At 42.4% G+C, this 17,994-nt stretch overlaps 1 protein-coding gene across 1 annotated transcript; it reads left to right on the top strand.

The window, feature by feature from the left end:
- Positions 1-1,843: 1,843 nt before the first annotated feature.
- LOC123732509 (E3 ubiquitin/ISG15 ligase TRIM25-like) lies at positions 1,844-15,741 on the top strand (the record flags this gene model as incomplete). The annotated part of the gene is made up of 5 exons (XM_045711719.1): positions 1,844-2,500; positions 6,695-6,790; positions 14,122-14,355; positions 15,403-15,562; positions 15,689-15,741. Coding segments are annotated over exons 1-5 (1,140 nt in total), but the record flags the coding sequence as incomplete, so codon positions are not given.
- Between the last annotated feature and the right edge of the window lie 2,253 nt (positions 15,742-17,994).

Here is a 17,994-nt window from a genome sequence, read left to right as displayed (position 1 = left end):
TGATGTCAGGTTAAAACTGTAAATAAAAAAAGGTGAAATGTACAGAATGACTTGATTGATCAATTAATAACACACCAAACTGTTGTTTTAATACATGGAAGAATTTGATTAGTCAAGGTACAATAAACAAAAACATTTATGGAATGACTAGACTAGTCAAAGTATATGGAATAACTTGAGCAGCAAATGCATGATGCTGACTTGGACTTTCAACATGAAACAGTCATTAGTTTTTTATCAGTCCTTCCTCTGGTGACACATTGGCCCCTTGTCAGTGGCAGCTGGAGTGAAGGGCCCGACAGGCATACTGCAAATTATAATGTAATAAACAAAAATTAGTGTAATAACTCATTATAATGTAATAACTTAACCTGTTGTGGTATAGGGGGCAGTATTTTCACGACCGGATAAAAACGTGCCCGATTTAATCTGGTTACTACTCCTGCCCAGAAACAAGAATATGCATATAATTAGTAGATTTGGATAGAAAACACTCAAAAGTTTCTAAAACTTTTTGAATGGTGTCTGTGAGTATAACAGAACTCATATGGCAGGCCAAAACCTGAGAAGATTCCATACAGGAAGTGCCCTGTCTGACCATTTCTTGGCCTTCTTTGCCATCTCTTTCCACAACAAAGGATCTCTTCGGTAACGTGACACTTTCTGATGCTCCCATAGGCTCAGGAGTAATAACCAGATTAAATCGGGTACGTTTTTTATCCGGCCGTGAAAATACTGCCACCTAGCCATAACAGGTTAAAACATTGTTAATTCGACGTTGTCTGCATCTGGGTCTTACCTTCATACCTGATAATATTATCATATAATACAATATAATGACTAGAATAGAATAACAGTTTTGACATGAAAGCCCAGCCAGATGTTTTAGTCCTTTAGCAGAAGCTCTTATCCAGAGCAACTTAGAGGAGCATTATGGTTAAGTGCCTTGCTCAAGGGTACATAGACAGCTCAGAGATTCAAACCAGCGACCTTTCAGTTACTGTCCCTACGCTATAAATCACTTGGCTACCTGCCACCTTGACAGTGTGTCTCTATACCTCTCAGTCTCTAAACCACTAGGATAGTTGTCACCTTGACAGTGTGTCTCTACACTTCTCAGTCTCTAAACCACAAGGCTACCTGCCACCTTGTCAGTGTGTCTCTATACCTCTCAGCATCTGAAGACACCCAGCCATGGTTAGGATTATTAGAGAAGCTTTTCCTGCTGAAAGACAGTTTCATTTCATCTGGTTTCAGAAATAATGTATTGGATATGTTCATAACCCCGTCCACCTATAAGATGTGGGGGGGATCTGTATGACTAAGAAGAGATACAAAGAACTCTGATTGTAAAACGTCTTCTCTTTTTAGTCTTAGATATGTCTAGGGTTAGGGTTACTGCTGAATGTAGTACCTCTAACCCTAAACACACTGTAATGTAAAGTATTACCCCATTCTCAATGATCAGTCAATACATACAGTATTAATTTCAACTACAGAACATTGGATCAATATCAAGTCCCCTCCTCATTACAACCACTTATGAATTATTATTGACATTTAAAATCAGTGTTATAACACATAAGTGTATTATAAGACATTTTAAAGGTCATTAAAATAGTTAGAATATGTACTTCATAGAAACTGTTACCCTTTATATATTCTAACCACTCTATTTAATATTAAGGGTCCTAACCTAGGAACTAAAATATTTGTCTCCTTCTCGACGTTGCATGCAGTTCTCTCTCTCTCTTCCTCTAACCCCTCCCTCCTTCCCTCCCTCTAAACTCACCTATCTGGCAGAACCAGAAAGTCCATACCTCCCAAAAACTAACTTCTGTGGAAACAAAACGTATCTGAGTCTCTGTGTCGTCTGTCTTTGTGAGAGTGAACAACCATCAAAATGGCTCAGAAGGGAGTTCTGCTGGACCAGGGCCAGTTCTGTTGTTCTGTCTGTCTGGATCTACTGAAGGAACCAGTCACTACTGCCTGTGGACACAATTACTGTAGAATCTGTATTGAGGGCTGCTGGGATCAGGATGTTCTGAAAGGGGTCTATAGCTGTCCTCAGTGCAGAGAGACCTTCATTCCAAGGCCTAATCTGAGGAAAAATAACATGTTGGCTGATATGGTGGAGGACCTGAAGAAGACAAGACTCCAGGCTGCTCCCCCTCCTGCTCTGTGCTATGCTGGACCTGGAGATGTGGTGTGTGATTTCTGCACTGGGACCAGAAAGCAGAAAGCCCTCATGTCCTGTTTGGTGTGTCTGGCCTCTTACTGTGAGACTCACCTCCAACCTCACTATGAATTTCCTGCATTGAAGAAGCACAAGCTGGTCAAAGCCACCGCACAACTACAAGAGAAGATCTGCTCTCATCATGACAAACTGCTGGAGGTTTACTGTCGTACCGATCAGCAGTGTATCTGTCTGCTGTGTGTGATGGATGAACATAAAGGCCATGATACAGTGTCAGCTGCAGCAGAGAGGAATGATAAACAGGTAAGACCAGAACAACGTGTTGGTGACTGTCTGATAAACAAAGAATTAAAGAAGCAGTAGGAACTAAGGCTGTTTGAATATGAGATCATTCAAGTGAAATCGATCCAGGGCAGAACAAATATGAACACAAACTCCAGGGCGGCAGCGTTGGACTAGTAACCGAAAGGTTGCAAGATCTGACAAGGTACAAATCTGTCGTTCTGCCCCTGACCAAGACTTTCATTGAAAATAAGAATTTGTTCTTAACCTCTTGGGGCTAGGTGGGACGCTAGCGTGCCACCCGTGGTGCACTCCATCAACAGCAGGTGCATTTCAAGAGCGGCAAATTTGAATCCAAATAAATGTCAAAATTCAAATTTTTCAAAAATACAACTATGTTACACCATTTGAAAGATAAACATCTCCTTAATCTAACCACGTTTTACGATTTCAAAAAGGTTTTACGGCGAAAGCATAAATTTAGAGTATGTTAGGACAGTACATTTACAAGAGTTGTGTGTAATGTTTTGTCAAGTCAAAGACAGGGTCACCAAAACCATAAAACCAGCTAAAATGATACACTAACCTTTTACAATCTCCATCAGATGACACTCCTAGGACATTATGTTAGACAATGCATGCATTTTTAGTTCTATCAAGTTGATATTTATATCCAAAAACAGCGTTTTACTATGGCATTGATGTTGAGGAAATCGTTTCCCTCCAATAACCGGCAGTCAAGTCATCGTCACAAATTAAATAATTAAAATTAGAAAACATTGGTAAAATATTATATTGTCATTTAAAGAATTATAGATTTACATCTTTTGAACGCAATCAACTTGCCAGATTTAAAAATAACCTTACTGGGAAATCACACTTTGCAATAATCTGAGCACTGTGCCCAGAAAAATACGCGTTGCGATACAGACTAGACGTCATGTTGGGGAGATCTAAAATCGAAAATACTATGTAAATAATCCATTACCTTTGATTCTCTTCATCAGATGTCACTTCCAGGTATCACAGGTCCATAACGAATGTAGTTTTGTTCAAAAAAGCTCATCATTTATGTCCAAAAATCTCCGTCTCGTTAGCACATGATGTAAGCCAGCCGGACTTCGTCATGAACGAGGGGAAAAAATATATTTCCGTTCGTTCAAACATGTCAAACGTTGTATAGCATAAATCATTAGGGCCTTTTTTAACCAGAACATGAATAATATTCAAGGTGGACGAATGCATAGTCTTTTATAACGTATTGGAACGAGGGTACCCAACATGAAGTAGCGCGCCAGGTGTCTAATGGGACATCACCGTTCCATGGCTCTTGTTCGGTCAGATCTCCCTCCAGAAGACTCAAAACACTTTGTAAAGGCTGGTGACATCTAGTGGAAGCAATAGGAAGTGCCAAAATATTCCTAAACCCCTGTGTTTTTCAATGGGATAGGTTTAAAGTCAATACAACACATCAGGTATCCACTTCCTGTCAGAAAATGTCTCAGGGTTTTGCCTGCCAAATGAGTTCTGTTATACTCACAGACACCATTCAAACAGTTTTGGAAACTTTAGAGTGTTTTCTATCCATATATAATAAGTATATGCATATTCTAGTTACTGGGTAGGATTAGTAACCAGATTAAATCGGGTACATTTTTTTTATCCAGACGTGCAAATGCTGCCCCCTAGACCCAACAGGTTAACTGACTTGCTTCCCTGGTGGCACAGGGGGTCTAATGCAGTGCTAGCTGTGCCACCAGAGACTCTGGGTTTGAACCCAGGCTCTGTTGCATCTGTGAAGCTAGTTCATCGCCATAATGTTTTTTTTTCTTCAGATAGCCAAGTTAACCATGTCATCGCCCCCCCATAAAAGTTGTGAACCTCCGACTCCTGTGATGTTTCGAGGAACAGACCCCTAGTTGACTGTTAGTTTACCTTACAGGTGAAATTAAATGTCGTTGATATTCAGCCAACGACTACTATATAACGTTACCCATGTAAACATTACATCGAATCAAATGACCAACGTTTATCCACATATTTGGTTGATAGAGAGCTTTCCAACGATCCGTGACATGAACAAAGGCACCTGTTGTTGGCTTGAGGGTCTTTAGTTTAGCTGGCTAAATTAGCTAATCCCACAATTTGCCCAAGCGTCGTTCGGGTTAGGGAAAGTTTGGCCGGCAGGGATATCCTTGTCTCACTGTGCACTAGCTACTCCTGTGGCGCGCTGGGTGCAGTACATGCTGACCATGTTGCACGGTGATTCCTGGCTTCCACATTGGTGAAGCTGGCTTCCGGGTTGGATGTGCGTTGTGTCAAGAAGCAGTGTGACTTGGTTGTGTTTCAGAGGACGCATGGCTCTTGACCTTCGCCTCTCCTGAGTCCGTACGGGAGTTGCAGCGACAAGACTGTAACTACTACTAATTGGATACTATAAAATTGGGAAGAAAAAGGGGGTAAAAAATAAAATAAGAATTTGTTCTTAACTGACTTGCCTAGTTAAATATCAAAAAAATATATTTATCACCATTTTTTAAAGACTCAAACTGTCACGTCCTGACCAGCAGAGGGAGTAGTTGTTTAGTATTTTGGTCAGGACGTGGCAGAGGGATGTTTGTTTTGTATGGTGGGGGTTTTGTGTGTGTTGTAGAGGGGTGTTTGATTTATGTGTTCCTGGGTTTTGGGTGTATGTTCTAGGTTAGTATGTTCTAGGTTGTATTTCTGCATTCTGTCTAGTTTAGGTTTTCTATGTTTAGGTTTGGGTGCTGGACTCTCAATTGGAGGCAGGTGTTTCTCGTTGCCTCTCATTGAGAGTCCTATATATGGGTAATTGTTTGGTGTAGTGTTTGTGGGAGATTGTTTCTTGTTTTGCGTGTGTGATCCTGACAAGACTGTTTTGTTGTTCGTGAGTTCTTCGTTTTTGTTATTTTGGTGTTCGCTTTAGTTAAAATAAATAACAAGATGAGCATCCACATTCCTGCTGCGTTTTGGTCCTCTATTCCCGACGACAACCGTTACACAAACCAAGTTTATTCACCCACTGGGTCATACAGCTGCAAAGACAAAAACATATATTTATAACCTCATACAAGACGAGATCAACTCCTTACACATCTAGACGGCCAATACATCTGTGTTGCTAGACAGGAACTGAACTGGTTCCTCTCACTGGTGTAGTCATGGCCCTGCCTGATGCTAAAACCTTGGTGGGTGTGGAAGTGTGTGTGAGATAAGACTGTAGTAGGAGGGTCGTTGGGGTGGGCCTCTCTGGCCCCCCTCCCAGAGGTTTCTTCTCACTTCATCTATTGACTTGAACTTGAGACGAATTCCTGTCTCCTCCCAAGTTCTACAGCTGGCCTGCCTTATCAGAGACTAACTAGACTGTTGATATCCTGGCTCCTCCCTAGTTCTGCAGCTGGCCTGCCTTATCAGAGACTAACTAGACTGTTGAATTCCTGGCTCCTCCCTAGTTCTGCAGCTGGCCTGCCTTATCAGAGACTAACTAGACTGTTGAATTCCTGGCTCCTCCCTAGTTCTGCAGCTGGCCTACCTTATCAGAGACTAACTAGACTGTTGAATTCTTGGCTCCTCTCTAGTTCTGCAGCTGGCCTGCCTTATCAGAGACTAACTAGACTGTTGAATTCCTGGCTCCTCTCTAGTTCTGCAGCTGGCCTGCCTTATCAGAAACTGAAACTAGTTGCCCTTTGTCTCCCTCTTTAGGAACATTTATATTCAACAATAACATGTTTGAACAGAATATTTCAGCACTTCCCCTTGTATCTCTCAGTAACTTTCCATACACCAAGTTCCTATCCACCGTTCATTGACCCCAACATATACATTCCTTATACATGTAAAGTCATCAATACGTTATAGTACGGTAACATGAACAAGTATATTTCTAGCTGGAATCCAACAAGTCAAACACGCTTATCATTTGTTATCAAGCTTCATTATCATTTGTTATCAAACTTCATTATAATTCATTTTTAAACACCATTATCATTTGTTATCAAACACCCAATCAGCGCCCTGATTTGTGTTCTGTTAAAACTATAATCATTCACATGACAACATAATAATATATTTTCACACAGACACTTCCTCAATATTTGTATCCTTATATTCTATGGGCCCTATGTCACATTACTATACTATTGATCTACTGGACAAATAAAGCTTGATAGCTCATTGAAGAGTGATTCTCCACAGAGGCAGCTGGGGATGAGTCAGCAGAAGGTCCAGCAGAGATTCCAGGAGAGAGAGAAGGAGCTGAAGAAGCTCCAACAGGCTGTGGAGTCTCTCAAGGTGAGTATTGTTGACCAGAGGAGACACATCATTTCACTTCTGTCCTCCAGTCAGAGAGAGGGAGAGACAGGCTCCTCTCCAATCCCACTGACCCCACTGTTGAGAACAGGCTGTCTGGACCCCTTTCAGAGAATTGACTGCTTAATGTAACCAACGGGATATGAACCCAGGTCTACCGTGGGATAAACCAACATCTTGACCACTACATCAAGAGAACATTCCCGATTGGGACGATGCTGATTTAGAAGTCGCAGGCGGGGATACCTCATCACATAACCATGAGTAACCATGACTGACTCATGTCCCCTATACATTAACATGGAGCTCTCTCTCTCAATTCAATTCAATTCAAAGGGCTTTATTGGCATGGGAAACATATGTTTACATTGCCAAAGAAAGTGAAATAGATAATAAACAAAAGTGAATTAAACAATCAGAAATTAACAGTAAACATTACACTCACAAAAGTTTCAAAGGAATAGACATTTCAAATGTTATAATTCAATTGGAAAACAGAGATTATTTGTGGTTTCAGGGTGGGTGGGAAAGGAGTTGGGTGCAGTTGAATCAGTGAAGGTAACCTGTAGTGGACTTGTGATATTTGTTTGTGGTTCTTCTGACCAGAGAGAGTGGGCGCTCCGTGTCACGCAACTTGGGTCAAGATCTGATTCTTGTTTTGCTCTTAGGAACAGGGCACCATTGAAAGGAGTGATTTCTGGGGTAGCGTTAGTGTGGAGGTGGAGCAATTGAAGTTGAAGGCTCTTGGTGTTTGTGATGCCCGCCGTTTGGTGTGAAGCAGACCAGGTGGTGAGCGTGGTGAAACAGAGGAGTCACTGTCAGCGTTTGAGTCTTTACCCTACAAAGTCATGTTGGGATATATCAGTTATCCTGTTAGAGTCTTTGTGTTGAATCCACTGAGCTGTTTCAGGTGCAACGTTTATGGTCATGTTGCAGCAGTTTGGAGGAGGGATATTACAAGATGTGGGAAGTGTGCAGGAGGTCATGGGATAGAGGATTATGTAGTTTCAGTGGATAAAGTTGTGTCAACTGTAGGGGTGTCCATGTTGCTGGGGATAAGAGGTGTCTGGTGAGAGAGAGGCAGGTTAAGGTGGCTAGAGTCAGAGTAGTGCAGAAGGTGTCGTATGCTGAGGCAGTGAAGAAAGTAGAGGAGGATGGGTCAAGGCTGAGGGATCCTGAGAGGATCCCTGTGAGTAGTAGATCTGTGCCAGCACAGAGGGATAGGCCAACGAATGAAATATGCTTCAGTAAGGTTGGCTTCTTAGAGTTCAAAGCAATGGTTATCAACTGTACCACAGAAATGGAATGTAAATCAAAGACAATAGATGTTGTGGTGGCAGCTGCAGAGAAGTATTTGGTCATACGAGATTTGACTTCAGAAGAGTTCCAGGGTGTGTTGAGTGGTGGTGTCCCGTCCTCCCAGGTCGTTGGCATGGTGCAGGAGCAGATAGGGTCAAAGTAGTGGAATGGGGTAGTGGGTTTTAATGAGTATAGGATTAGTTGGAAGGGTGTTTTATTATTTATATCACAAAGTAAAATAGATTTATATTATTGTCCAGTTGGGGGTGGTAATACAACATATTGGATGCCAACCGTCGTTAAACTCCAAAGAAGAACAAACGTTATATTATGTCTATGTACAGTGTTGTAATAATGTCTCTCTCTCATTCCATCACTTTCGTGGTAGTTGGTTGTGTGGGTCTCTGGCTGTGAATGGGATGCTGACAGACAATCGTTGATGGATATTTATAGAGCTCTGATCAATACGACAATTTATTACAGGTGTATAGTTTATGGAACAGCAGCAAAGACTTAAGCTGGACAGAATCCAGTATATAGCTTTAAGGATATGTATTGGTGCATTTAAATCAACATCTGTATGTGTCTTACTAGTGGAGGCAGGTGAGATGCCTTTGGGTATACGGCGTAATAAATTGTCATTATCTTATTGGGTTGCAAGGCTGTGAGGTTGAGCATCCCACTGCTACTGTTCTAGATGACTGTTGGGAATATACTAGTAGACAAGGCAGTGGTTTTGGTTGGACAGTTGTAGGTATCAATGTTATTATGGAGAAATGAGAGAATGGGTGTAGTAGTGAGATTCTGCTGGGTCCCAGCACATTCAGGTGTGGAAGGGAATGAAATTGTAGACCAGTTATCTAAAAGAGCTTTAAAACCAGATATAATATATATTCATGTTCCACTGGGTAGAGGTGAGGACAAATGTAAAATCAGAGACATTTTGATAGATGTGTGGCAGAAGAGATGGGACTCTGAGCACAAGGGACGGCATTTATATGTCCTCTAAAGGTCGGTGGACCAAGGTTCAAAGGTCAGATTAGGAAGGAAGAAGTGGTGTTTACTCGATTGTGTTTAGGACATTGTACATTGACCTGGTCCTTACATCTGGTTGGCAGCATGCGAATGGTTTGTGTCTGGAGGGTATTGTCAATGAAACGGTGGAACATGTGTTGTTATATTGTTGTAAGGATGTTGAAGAGAGGGAAAGATTGAAGTGTAGGGTCATTGAGGTTGGATGGGGTTGGGGGTTTGGAAGGGATTTGGGGGGATGGGGAGGGTCTATTAGAAGTTAGTAGGACTCTTTTTATTTTCTCAGAAGTACTGAGTTAGGTAGGAGGATTTAGAAATGGTGTAAACCGTGATTGAACACATTCCAGCACAGTAGGTGGCGCCATGCACCTTTAACGTTGGTTTTCAGACCGCCATTATATCATAGAAGAAGAAGGTGTTGTGTGAGGGTTTTGTGGTTCCTGAGGAGGGCTACTATTCTTTTTGCGTATTTTCCAAATGTATTTTGTAGTTGTTAAGGGTTTATTTATTAGTTTCCACTGTTTATCGGTTAGAGTTGAGGGGGAGTAGGGTAGTTTGTTTGGGAGGTGTGATGTCCTCAACCGAGTGGAGAAGAAACGCTGTCTCTTCAGGTGCGTTCTGGAGAATGGTGTGGAGGAATTATTGATCATGGTCGGTGAACAGGTGGGAGAGGAACATATACACTCTGTATCCAGAATGAACAAGGTGGTGGTTGTGGTAATGTAAAAGGTGAGTCTTGTTGCCCGGCTAGTTACCAGTATGATTTATGTGAGGGGTGTGTTGGTGCTGATTTCAACAAGAGTAGTGGTGTCTAATCTGCCTCCGTTTATTACGGACGAACAGATCCGTAAAGAGTTGGTACGTTTTGGTCAATTTCCAAGTGGTTTTCTGAACTAAATTCAAGGTTAAACAGGGGAGGGGTGGTACACAGGGTTTGTTAGCACAGATAGTGTGGACATTTTTTACAAATATTTTCTGATGAAACTATCCGCCAAGGAGCCCAGTGATATAATATTAGCATATGTCCCAGCTGTTTGCTGTGGTTTTGAAGTAATTCTCTTCCAGCCCACGTTAACCTTGTAGGTTTACCTCAGGTAACGTATTGTTAACTAGGTTACAGCTACTTGGTGAGGAAGCTCACTGTTCACCTGGTTACATGTTGTAGTGACCTACAGTGTTAGTGAGTAGAACAGATGGTTGGTGCAAAGACATCAAACGTTAAACATGTTTAAACATATTTTATTTCAGAAAAAGGTTTAAAACCTAAACAAAACGTATGTCCCTGTCCTCTTTTTCAAGATGTGTCCGATTTAAACAGATTTGTTGTTTCTAAATGGCTGCTGGGTAATATGATAATCGTTGAAATCTGTTGGTTCGTAGACATCAAATAGAGAGATTGCTGCCCAGGTTCACTGAGTTGTAAACCAAATGGATAGGTGGAGCTCATTGATTTGTAGCTCTGACAGTTGCTACCTCAGATTATGAGCCTATCAAGTGTGGTGAATGAGGTATGTAGTACCCACAGAAGACCACAGGGAGGAGCAAGAGAGATATAAACCCATACAGTTTTTCTCTTTAAATACCCTGAACCTAACAATCAATCAAATGTATTTATGAAGCCCTTTTTACATCAGCAGATGTCACAAAGTGCTGTGCAGAAACTCTAACCCTACGTATAACCTATTTTAGCCTGAACCCTAATTCTAGGGTAGGGTAGCCTACAACTATTTTAGTAATAATATTATGTTAGTAAATACCGTTTTAGTACTAAATAACATTTGTTATTTTTTAAATAAAACCTATGTAAGCATTTGTTTTTTATTAGTTATTTTATTATATTTATTATTGCAAGGCAGAACACTTGATTAACAAGACTCATTTGTTTTATATGTTAAATGTGGTTTGAACTGGGTGACATAGTAACTATGTGAAAGTCCAACAATTGGCGTGGGATAGGTGGGGCAGGTTTGAGACTGATCTCTGGAATTAAATACACTTTATTTCTCAGCTGCCTCACCAATGTCTTTACGTGAATTAATAACTTTTAATTGGTAAATATTTCCAATAGATGGCAGCATAAGACCACGAAGCATCAGTTATAGGCTACAAGCAGCAATAAGATTGACATAAAATAGCATGCAACCAAAGACTATATGTCCCATGATTTTCTGAAATGGTCACTCATTACTTTACAGTTAGCTATATATCTCTTGTTAGTCCTGTGTTGCTTTTGGGTGATCAAAACAATATTAACTATAGCAGGTATTGAACCCTGGTCAAATAACCACTAGTCAGATGTGCTGCAACCCTAGTAAACATGCATTATAACGTCATGTTAATATGTCATATTGGGAGGAAACAGCCTCGGAATAGAAAAGACGATGCATCTTCCAGCCCGACAATAAATGACATCATGCAGCCCTCACGGTTAGTAAATGTACCTCAACATGCCCCTCTCTTGTGGGAGAAGGCAGAGTGCTCGCTGCTCGCAGACGGAACAAGCTTTTGGAGGGGCTTGTTGAGTTGGATACTTGTACTTGACCTAAACTATTCTTAACTGTCTTTTTGCTGCCATCTATTGGAATGATTTAGCATTATCAGCAGTACTGAATACAGTGGATATCCTTACTAAAGTAGGAATTACTCAGAATTACAAAATATTAAGTGTTATAGTTCATTTTATCACTAACAACCATAAAATATCCATCTATAGCATAATGAAACTGACATAAACCAAAAACATCATACATTTAGTTAATTATATAAAAATGTATATATTTAAATGGGTGACATTATCTGCCAAAGTAAAACCCCCTTAACATATAAACACAGACACTGGACACAGACACTGAAAATGAGCTTTTTAATATAAATCTGGTAGCTCTCAAAAGAGCCTTTGCTTTGCTGAGCAGTTTTCAGGAGTGTGCTGCCTGCCTGCCTTCAGAGGAGTCTGTCTGTGAATAATGCAAAGTTAATAAGTTACTGCCACGCTTTTTATTTTTATATTTTAAAAGTAACCTTTATTTAACTAGGCAAGTCAGCTAAGAACAAATTCTTATTTTCAATGATGGCCTACCAGGGAACAGTAGGTTACCTGCCTTGTTCACGGGCAGAACGACAGATTTTTACCTTGTCAGCTCGGGGATTCGATCCAGCAACCTTTCAGTTTCTGGCCCAACACTCCAACCACTAGACTGCCTGCTGCCCAGCCAAACGCTCTAACCACTAGGCTACCTGCTGCCCTTTCACAGAGGACTAGTTTACGTTTACATGTGAGTCATTTAGCAGACACTCTTATCCAGAGCCACTAGGGTTAAGTGACTAAATCTGCCTAAAAAAAAGCGATTTACAGATTTTTCACCTAGTCTGCTTGGGGATTCGAACCAGCCACCTTTCAGTTACTGCCCAACGTTCTTAACCACTAGATTACAAACCACTAAATGTTAAACACAAAGTCAAATGGTAGTAGATAAATGGTAAGCTGGTTAAATAAGACTGCTGTTATAACTTTCAGACTGCCATTGTTTTGGGGAAATAGGGACATGTCTATTTCTACAATTATCTGTAATAGATGTATTTATTTTAATGGTTTGAAGTTCTACACCATTTTAATCAGGATAACCTATTATTTCTAATGATGGAAGTTTGAGCAGCTTAGTTATGGTATGTCTGTTTATTTCACTAAATATCTCACAATGTGTAAATTTAGATGTTTTCATGTCAGACACCATTTTAATCAGGAGAATCTCCTCTTTCTAATGACATAAGGTTGGGCAGCGTCCTCTGCTGTCATTGATCACTAGACCAGAAATAGTCAGAAGTTGCCCGTTTTTTCCTACTTCCTGGTAACGCAGACATAGACACACTTGGCACCATCGAGGTGCGGATGTTTACTTTCTACACCAGTTGTTATTTTTCAGTTTGGTCCTAAGAACAGGTTTTAGTGGTCAAATAAAAAGGTACACATTTTTTGGTGCCATTTAGGGGAAATGGAATCTAAGGATCATTCCAGTCAGAAGAGGCTCTGTGAAGGTTCGTTTCAATTCATTTGCTATGGCCTCGCTAGTGTTCCAGCTCAGACAACGTTCTTTGGCCGTTTTGACTCGTTCTATTGTCCAGCCTACTAGGACTCAGGGGACAGAGGCTGGGTCTAGCTCTGCTACGGGGCAGGCTACTGGAGGGGGGACCAGGAGGGAGGAGAGTAGAGCAGGGCCAAGCGGTGTTCTGTACCTGCCTGTCCAGGAGGGGGGACAAGGCCTGGTGGACCTGGAGAGCAGGGTGGCAGCGTTCTGACTCAATGAGGTGCAGAAGCTACTGTACCTACTCTCTCTCTCTCTCTCTCTCTCTCTCTCTCTCTGTCTCTGTCTCTCTCTCTCTGTCTCTCTCTGTCTCTCTCTCTCTCTCTGTCTCTCTCTCTCTCTCTGTCTCTCTCTCTCTCTCTCTGTCTCTCTCTCTCTGTCTCTCTCTCTCTCTGTCTCTCTCTCTCTCTGTCTCTCTCTCTCTCTGTCTCTCTCTCTCTGTCTCTCTCTCTCTGTCTCTCTCTCTCTGTCTCTCTCTCTCTGTCTCTCTCTCTCTCTGTGTCTCTCTCTCTCTCTCTCTCTCTCTCTCTCTCTCTCTCTCTCTCTCTCTCTCTCTCTCTCTCTCTCTCTCTGTCTCTCTCTGTCTCTGTCTCTCTCTGTCTCTGTCTCTCTCTCTCTCTGTCTCTCTCTGTCTCTCTCTCTCTCTCTCTGTCTCTCTCTCTCTCTCTGTCTCTCTCTCTCTCTCTCTCTCTCTCTGTCTCTCTCTCTCTCTCTGTCTCTCTCTCTCTGTCTCTCTCTCTCTCTCTCTCTCTCTCGTCTCTCTCTCTCTCTGTCTCTCTCTCTCTCTGTCTCTCTCTCTCTGTCTCTCTCTCTCTGTCTCTCTCTCTCTGTCTCTCTCTCTGTCTCTCTCTCTCTCTGTCTCTCTCTCTCTCTCTCTCTCTCTCTCTCTCTGTCTCTTAACAGCGTTCTGCACAGTCAGCAGTGGAGGACAGTGATCAGATCTTTACTGAGCTGATCTGCTCCATTGAGAGAAGGAGCTCTGAGGTGAAGGAGCTGATCAGAGCCCAAGAGAAGGCTCAAGTGAGTCAAGCTGAAGGACTCCTGGAGCAACTGAAGCAGGAGATAGCTGAGCTGAGGAAGAGAAGCACTGAGCTGGAGCAGCTCTCACACACAGAGGATCACATCCATTTCCTCCAGGTAACTAAACTGCCTTGTTACATGTGATATGAAATTAACTTAATGTGAAACTATTCACCTCAATCATTATGTTGTCCTGTATGTCTCTCTGTCCCTGTCCCTCTCTCTCTCTCTTGCTGTCTCCCTCTCTCTGTCCCTCTCTCTGTCCCTCTCTTTGTCCCTCTCTCTCTGTGTCCCTCTCTCTCTGTGTCCCTCTCTCTCTCTGTCCCCCTCTTTCTCTCTGTCCCTCTCTTTCTCTCTGTCCCTCTCTTTCTCTCTGTCCCTATCTTTCTCTCTGTCCCTCGCTTTCTCTCTGTCCCTCTCTCTCTCTCTGTCTCTCTCTCTCTCTCTCTGTCCCTCTCTCTCTGTCCCTCTCTGTCCCTCTGTCTGTGTCCCTCTTTCTGTGTCTCTCTGCCCTCTCTCTGTGTCCCCCCCTCTCTCTCTGTCCCTCTGTCTCTCTCTCTGTCCCTCTCTCTGTGTCCCTCTGTCCCTCTCTCTGGGTCCCCCTCTCTCTGGGTCCCTCTGTCCTTCTCTCTCGGTGTCCCTCTGTCCCTCTCTCTTTGTCCCCCTCTCTCTTTGTCCCCCTCTCTCTGTCCCTTTCTCTCGGTGTCTCTCTCTCTCTCTTTCCCTCTGTCTCTCTCTCTGTCCCTCTGTCTCTCTCTCTGTCCCTCTGTCCCTCTCTGTGTACCTCTGTCCCTCTCTCTCTTTGTCCCTCTGTCCCTCTCTCTCTCTCTATCCCTCTATCTCTCTGTCCCTCTCTCTCTCTCTCTCTCCCTCTCTCTCTCTGTCCCTCTGTGTTTCTCTCTCTGTCCCTCTGTGTCTCTCTGTGTCCCTCTGTGTTTCTCTCTGTCCCTCTCTCGGTGTCCCGCTCTCTGTGTCCCTCTGTCCCTCTCTCTGTGTCCCTCTCTCTGTGTCCCTGTGTCCCTCTCTCTGTGTCCCTCCCCTCTCTCTGTGTCCCCCTCTCTCTGTACCTCTCTCTCTCTGTCCCTCTCTCTCTCCCTCCTCTCCCTCTCCCTCTGTCTCTCTCTCTCCCTCTCTCTGTCTATCTCTCTCTCTCTCTCTCTCCAGAGTTATCAGTCTCTCTCCAGTATCAGTGTATCTTCAAACTTACCCAGCATCGTTGTCCGTCCTCTTCAGTACTTTGGAGATGTGAGTAAGACTGTGTCTGAACTGAGAGAGAAAGTAGAAGACTTCCTTAAAGGAGAATGGACCAAGATCTCCACTACAGGTGTGTTGAAAACAATAAGAACATCAACTTTAGACCATTGAAAGTTCCCTACTAGTCATATACATGTGGAATATGGTATGATGATAACATTCCCCTCTCTCTGTCAATGTGTTTGTGTGTCTGTAGTGAATATAGTGGATGTTGGACTGCCTCCAGAGCCCAAGACCAGAGAACAGTTGTTACAATGTGAGTCTCTTTATTGTGAAGTAACTAACAGTCTCTTTTTACTGACACTCCTAACAATCCCGCTAGAAATATATAGCAATAGTAGATCTAATCAAAGACTGGGTATCTATCTGACTCCTCATATTTCTCTGATTTGATCTCTGCTGTGCTCTAATCAAAGACAGGGTAGATACAGTATCTGGCTTAACTTATTGTTCTGACTCCCCTCATTGGTCTCTGCTCTGCTCCTCTCCCAGATTCCTGTCAGCTCACACTGGACCCAAACACAGCAGGCACCCTCCTCTCTCTGTCTAAAGGGAACAGAAAGGTGACCAATACAGACCAAGTCCAACCATATCCTGACCATGGAGACAGATTCACCAACTACTGTCAGGTTCTGTGTAGAGAGGGTCTGTCTGGACGCTGTTACTGGGAGGTGGAGTGGACTGGTGATGTTGATACAGCAGTCTCATATGAAGACATCAGCAGAACAGAGAGAGGTGGTGGATTTGGAGACAATAACAAGTCATGGAGTTTACATTGCTCTAGAGGTGGTTATTGGTTCAGACACAATAATATTAAGACTAAAGTATCAGGCCCTCAGTCCTCCAGAGTAGGAGTGTACCTGGATCACAAGGCAGGTACTCTGTCCTTCTACAGTGTCTCTGACAACATGACCCTCCTCCACAGAGTCCAGACCACATTCACTCAGCCCCTCTATCCTGGGGTTTGTCTCTATAGTTATAATGATACTGCTGAGCTGGTTAAACTGTAGTAGGGTCCACATAGATACTAGTCATTCTGGTGTAGTCTATAGCTGAGCTGGTTAAACTGTAGTAGGGTCCACATAGATACTAGTCATGCTGGTGTAGTCTATAGCTGAGCTGGTTAAACTGTAGTAGGGTCCACATAGATACTAGTCATGCTGGTGTAGTCTATACCTGAGCTGGTTAAACTGTAGTAGGGTCCACATAGATACTAGTCATGCTGGTGTAGTCTATATCTGAGCTGGTTAAACTGTAGTAGGGTCCACATAGATACTAGTCATGCTGGTGTAGTCTATAGCTGAGCTGGTTAAACTGTAGTAGGGTCCACATAGATACTAGTCATGCTGGTGTAGTCTATAGCTGAGCTGGTTAAACTGTAGTAGGGTCCACATAGATACTAGTCATGCTGGTGTAGTCTATAGCTGAGCTGGTTAAACTGTAGTAGGGTCCACATAGATACTAGTCATGCTGGTGTAGACTATAGCTGAGCTGGTTAAACTGTAGTAGGGTCCACATAGATACTAGTCATGCTGGTGTAGTCTATAGCTGAGCTGGTTAAACTGTAGTAGGGTCCACATAGATACTAGTCATGCTGGTGGTGATGGTCCCCAGATGTGATGATTCATTCTGCTCTGTTTTATCTACAATGATTTAATCTTGTACATTTCCATGAATCATGATGTATTGTGTTGATGTATATTGGTTGTCATTCAGAACCATTGATATGTTTTCTCAATTGGTCAAGTTTTCCGTAGTGGCGTTGAACAGATAGTAACTAAACTATATGGACTGGTTTCCTGGACATGGAACAGATAGTAACTAAACTATATGGACTGGTTTCCTGGACATGGAACAGATAGTAACTAAACTATATGGACTGGTTTCCTGGACATGGAACAGATAGTAACTAAACTATATGGACTGGTTTCCTGGACATGGAACAGATTGAGTGTGAAAAAACAATGTTCAATGTAGATGTCCAGGAAACCGGCCCTAAATGTGTCATCTTTCATCCTCCCATACTGCTCAGTCCATCAACATTAAACCTGTCCAGCAGGTGGTGTATTGACCAAACAATAAAACCAGCAGATATCTTGACTTGCCACTCAGTATATCAGTCATGTTCAGAATAGTACTTTAATATCATTGGAGATTGATGGTCTTTTTAATCCACTATCCAGAGTCAGGAACAGATGAAGTTAGGTCTGCTACTGTTCAGTGATTAAATATGATTTATGGTGATGAGAAATAAAAAATACAACACTAAACTTCATCTAGTAATAGTTTTCCTTTGTTATTTATTCCAAGGTGTGTCTTTAACTTGTAAATGGATTGTGTGGAGGTGAGCTAGTGGTGTGGGTGAATATTCCAGTTGTGTTTAGGTATCTTCATGTCTGACATCCCCCAGTTCTGTTCAGACCCATTGAACTGGGTCACATTCTAAATGGTGACTTGTTGTCTTCCAGGTGGGCGGGGTTTGTTTGTACTTGTAGGACTTTT

Source organism: Salmo salar, unplaced genomic scaffold (genome assembly GCF_905237065.1).
Source record: "Salmo salar unplaced genomic scaffold, Ssal_v3.1, whole genome shotgun sequence".
Taxonomy (NCBI): Eukaryota; Metazoa; Chordata; class Actinopteri; order Salmoniformes; family Salmonidae; genus Salmo; species Salmo salar.
This window is presented reverse-complemented; position numbering and strand designations above follow the sequence as displayed.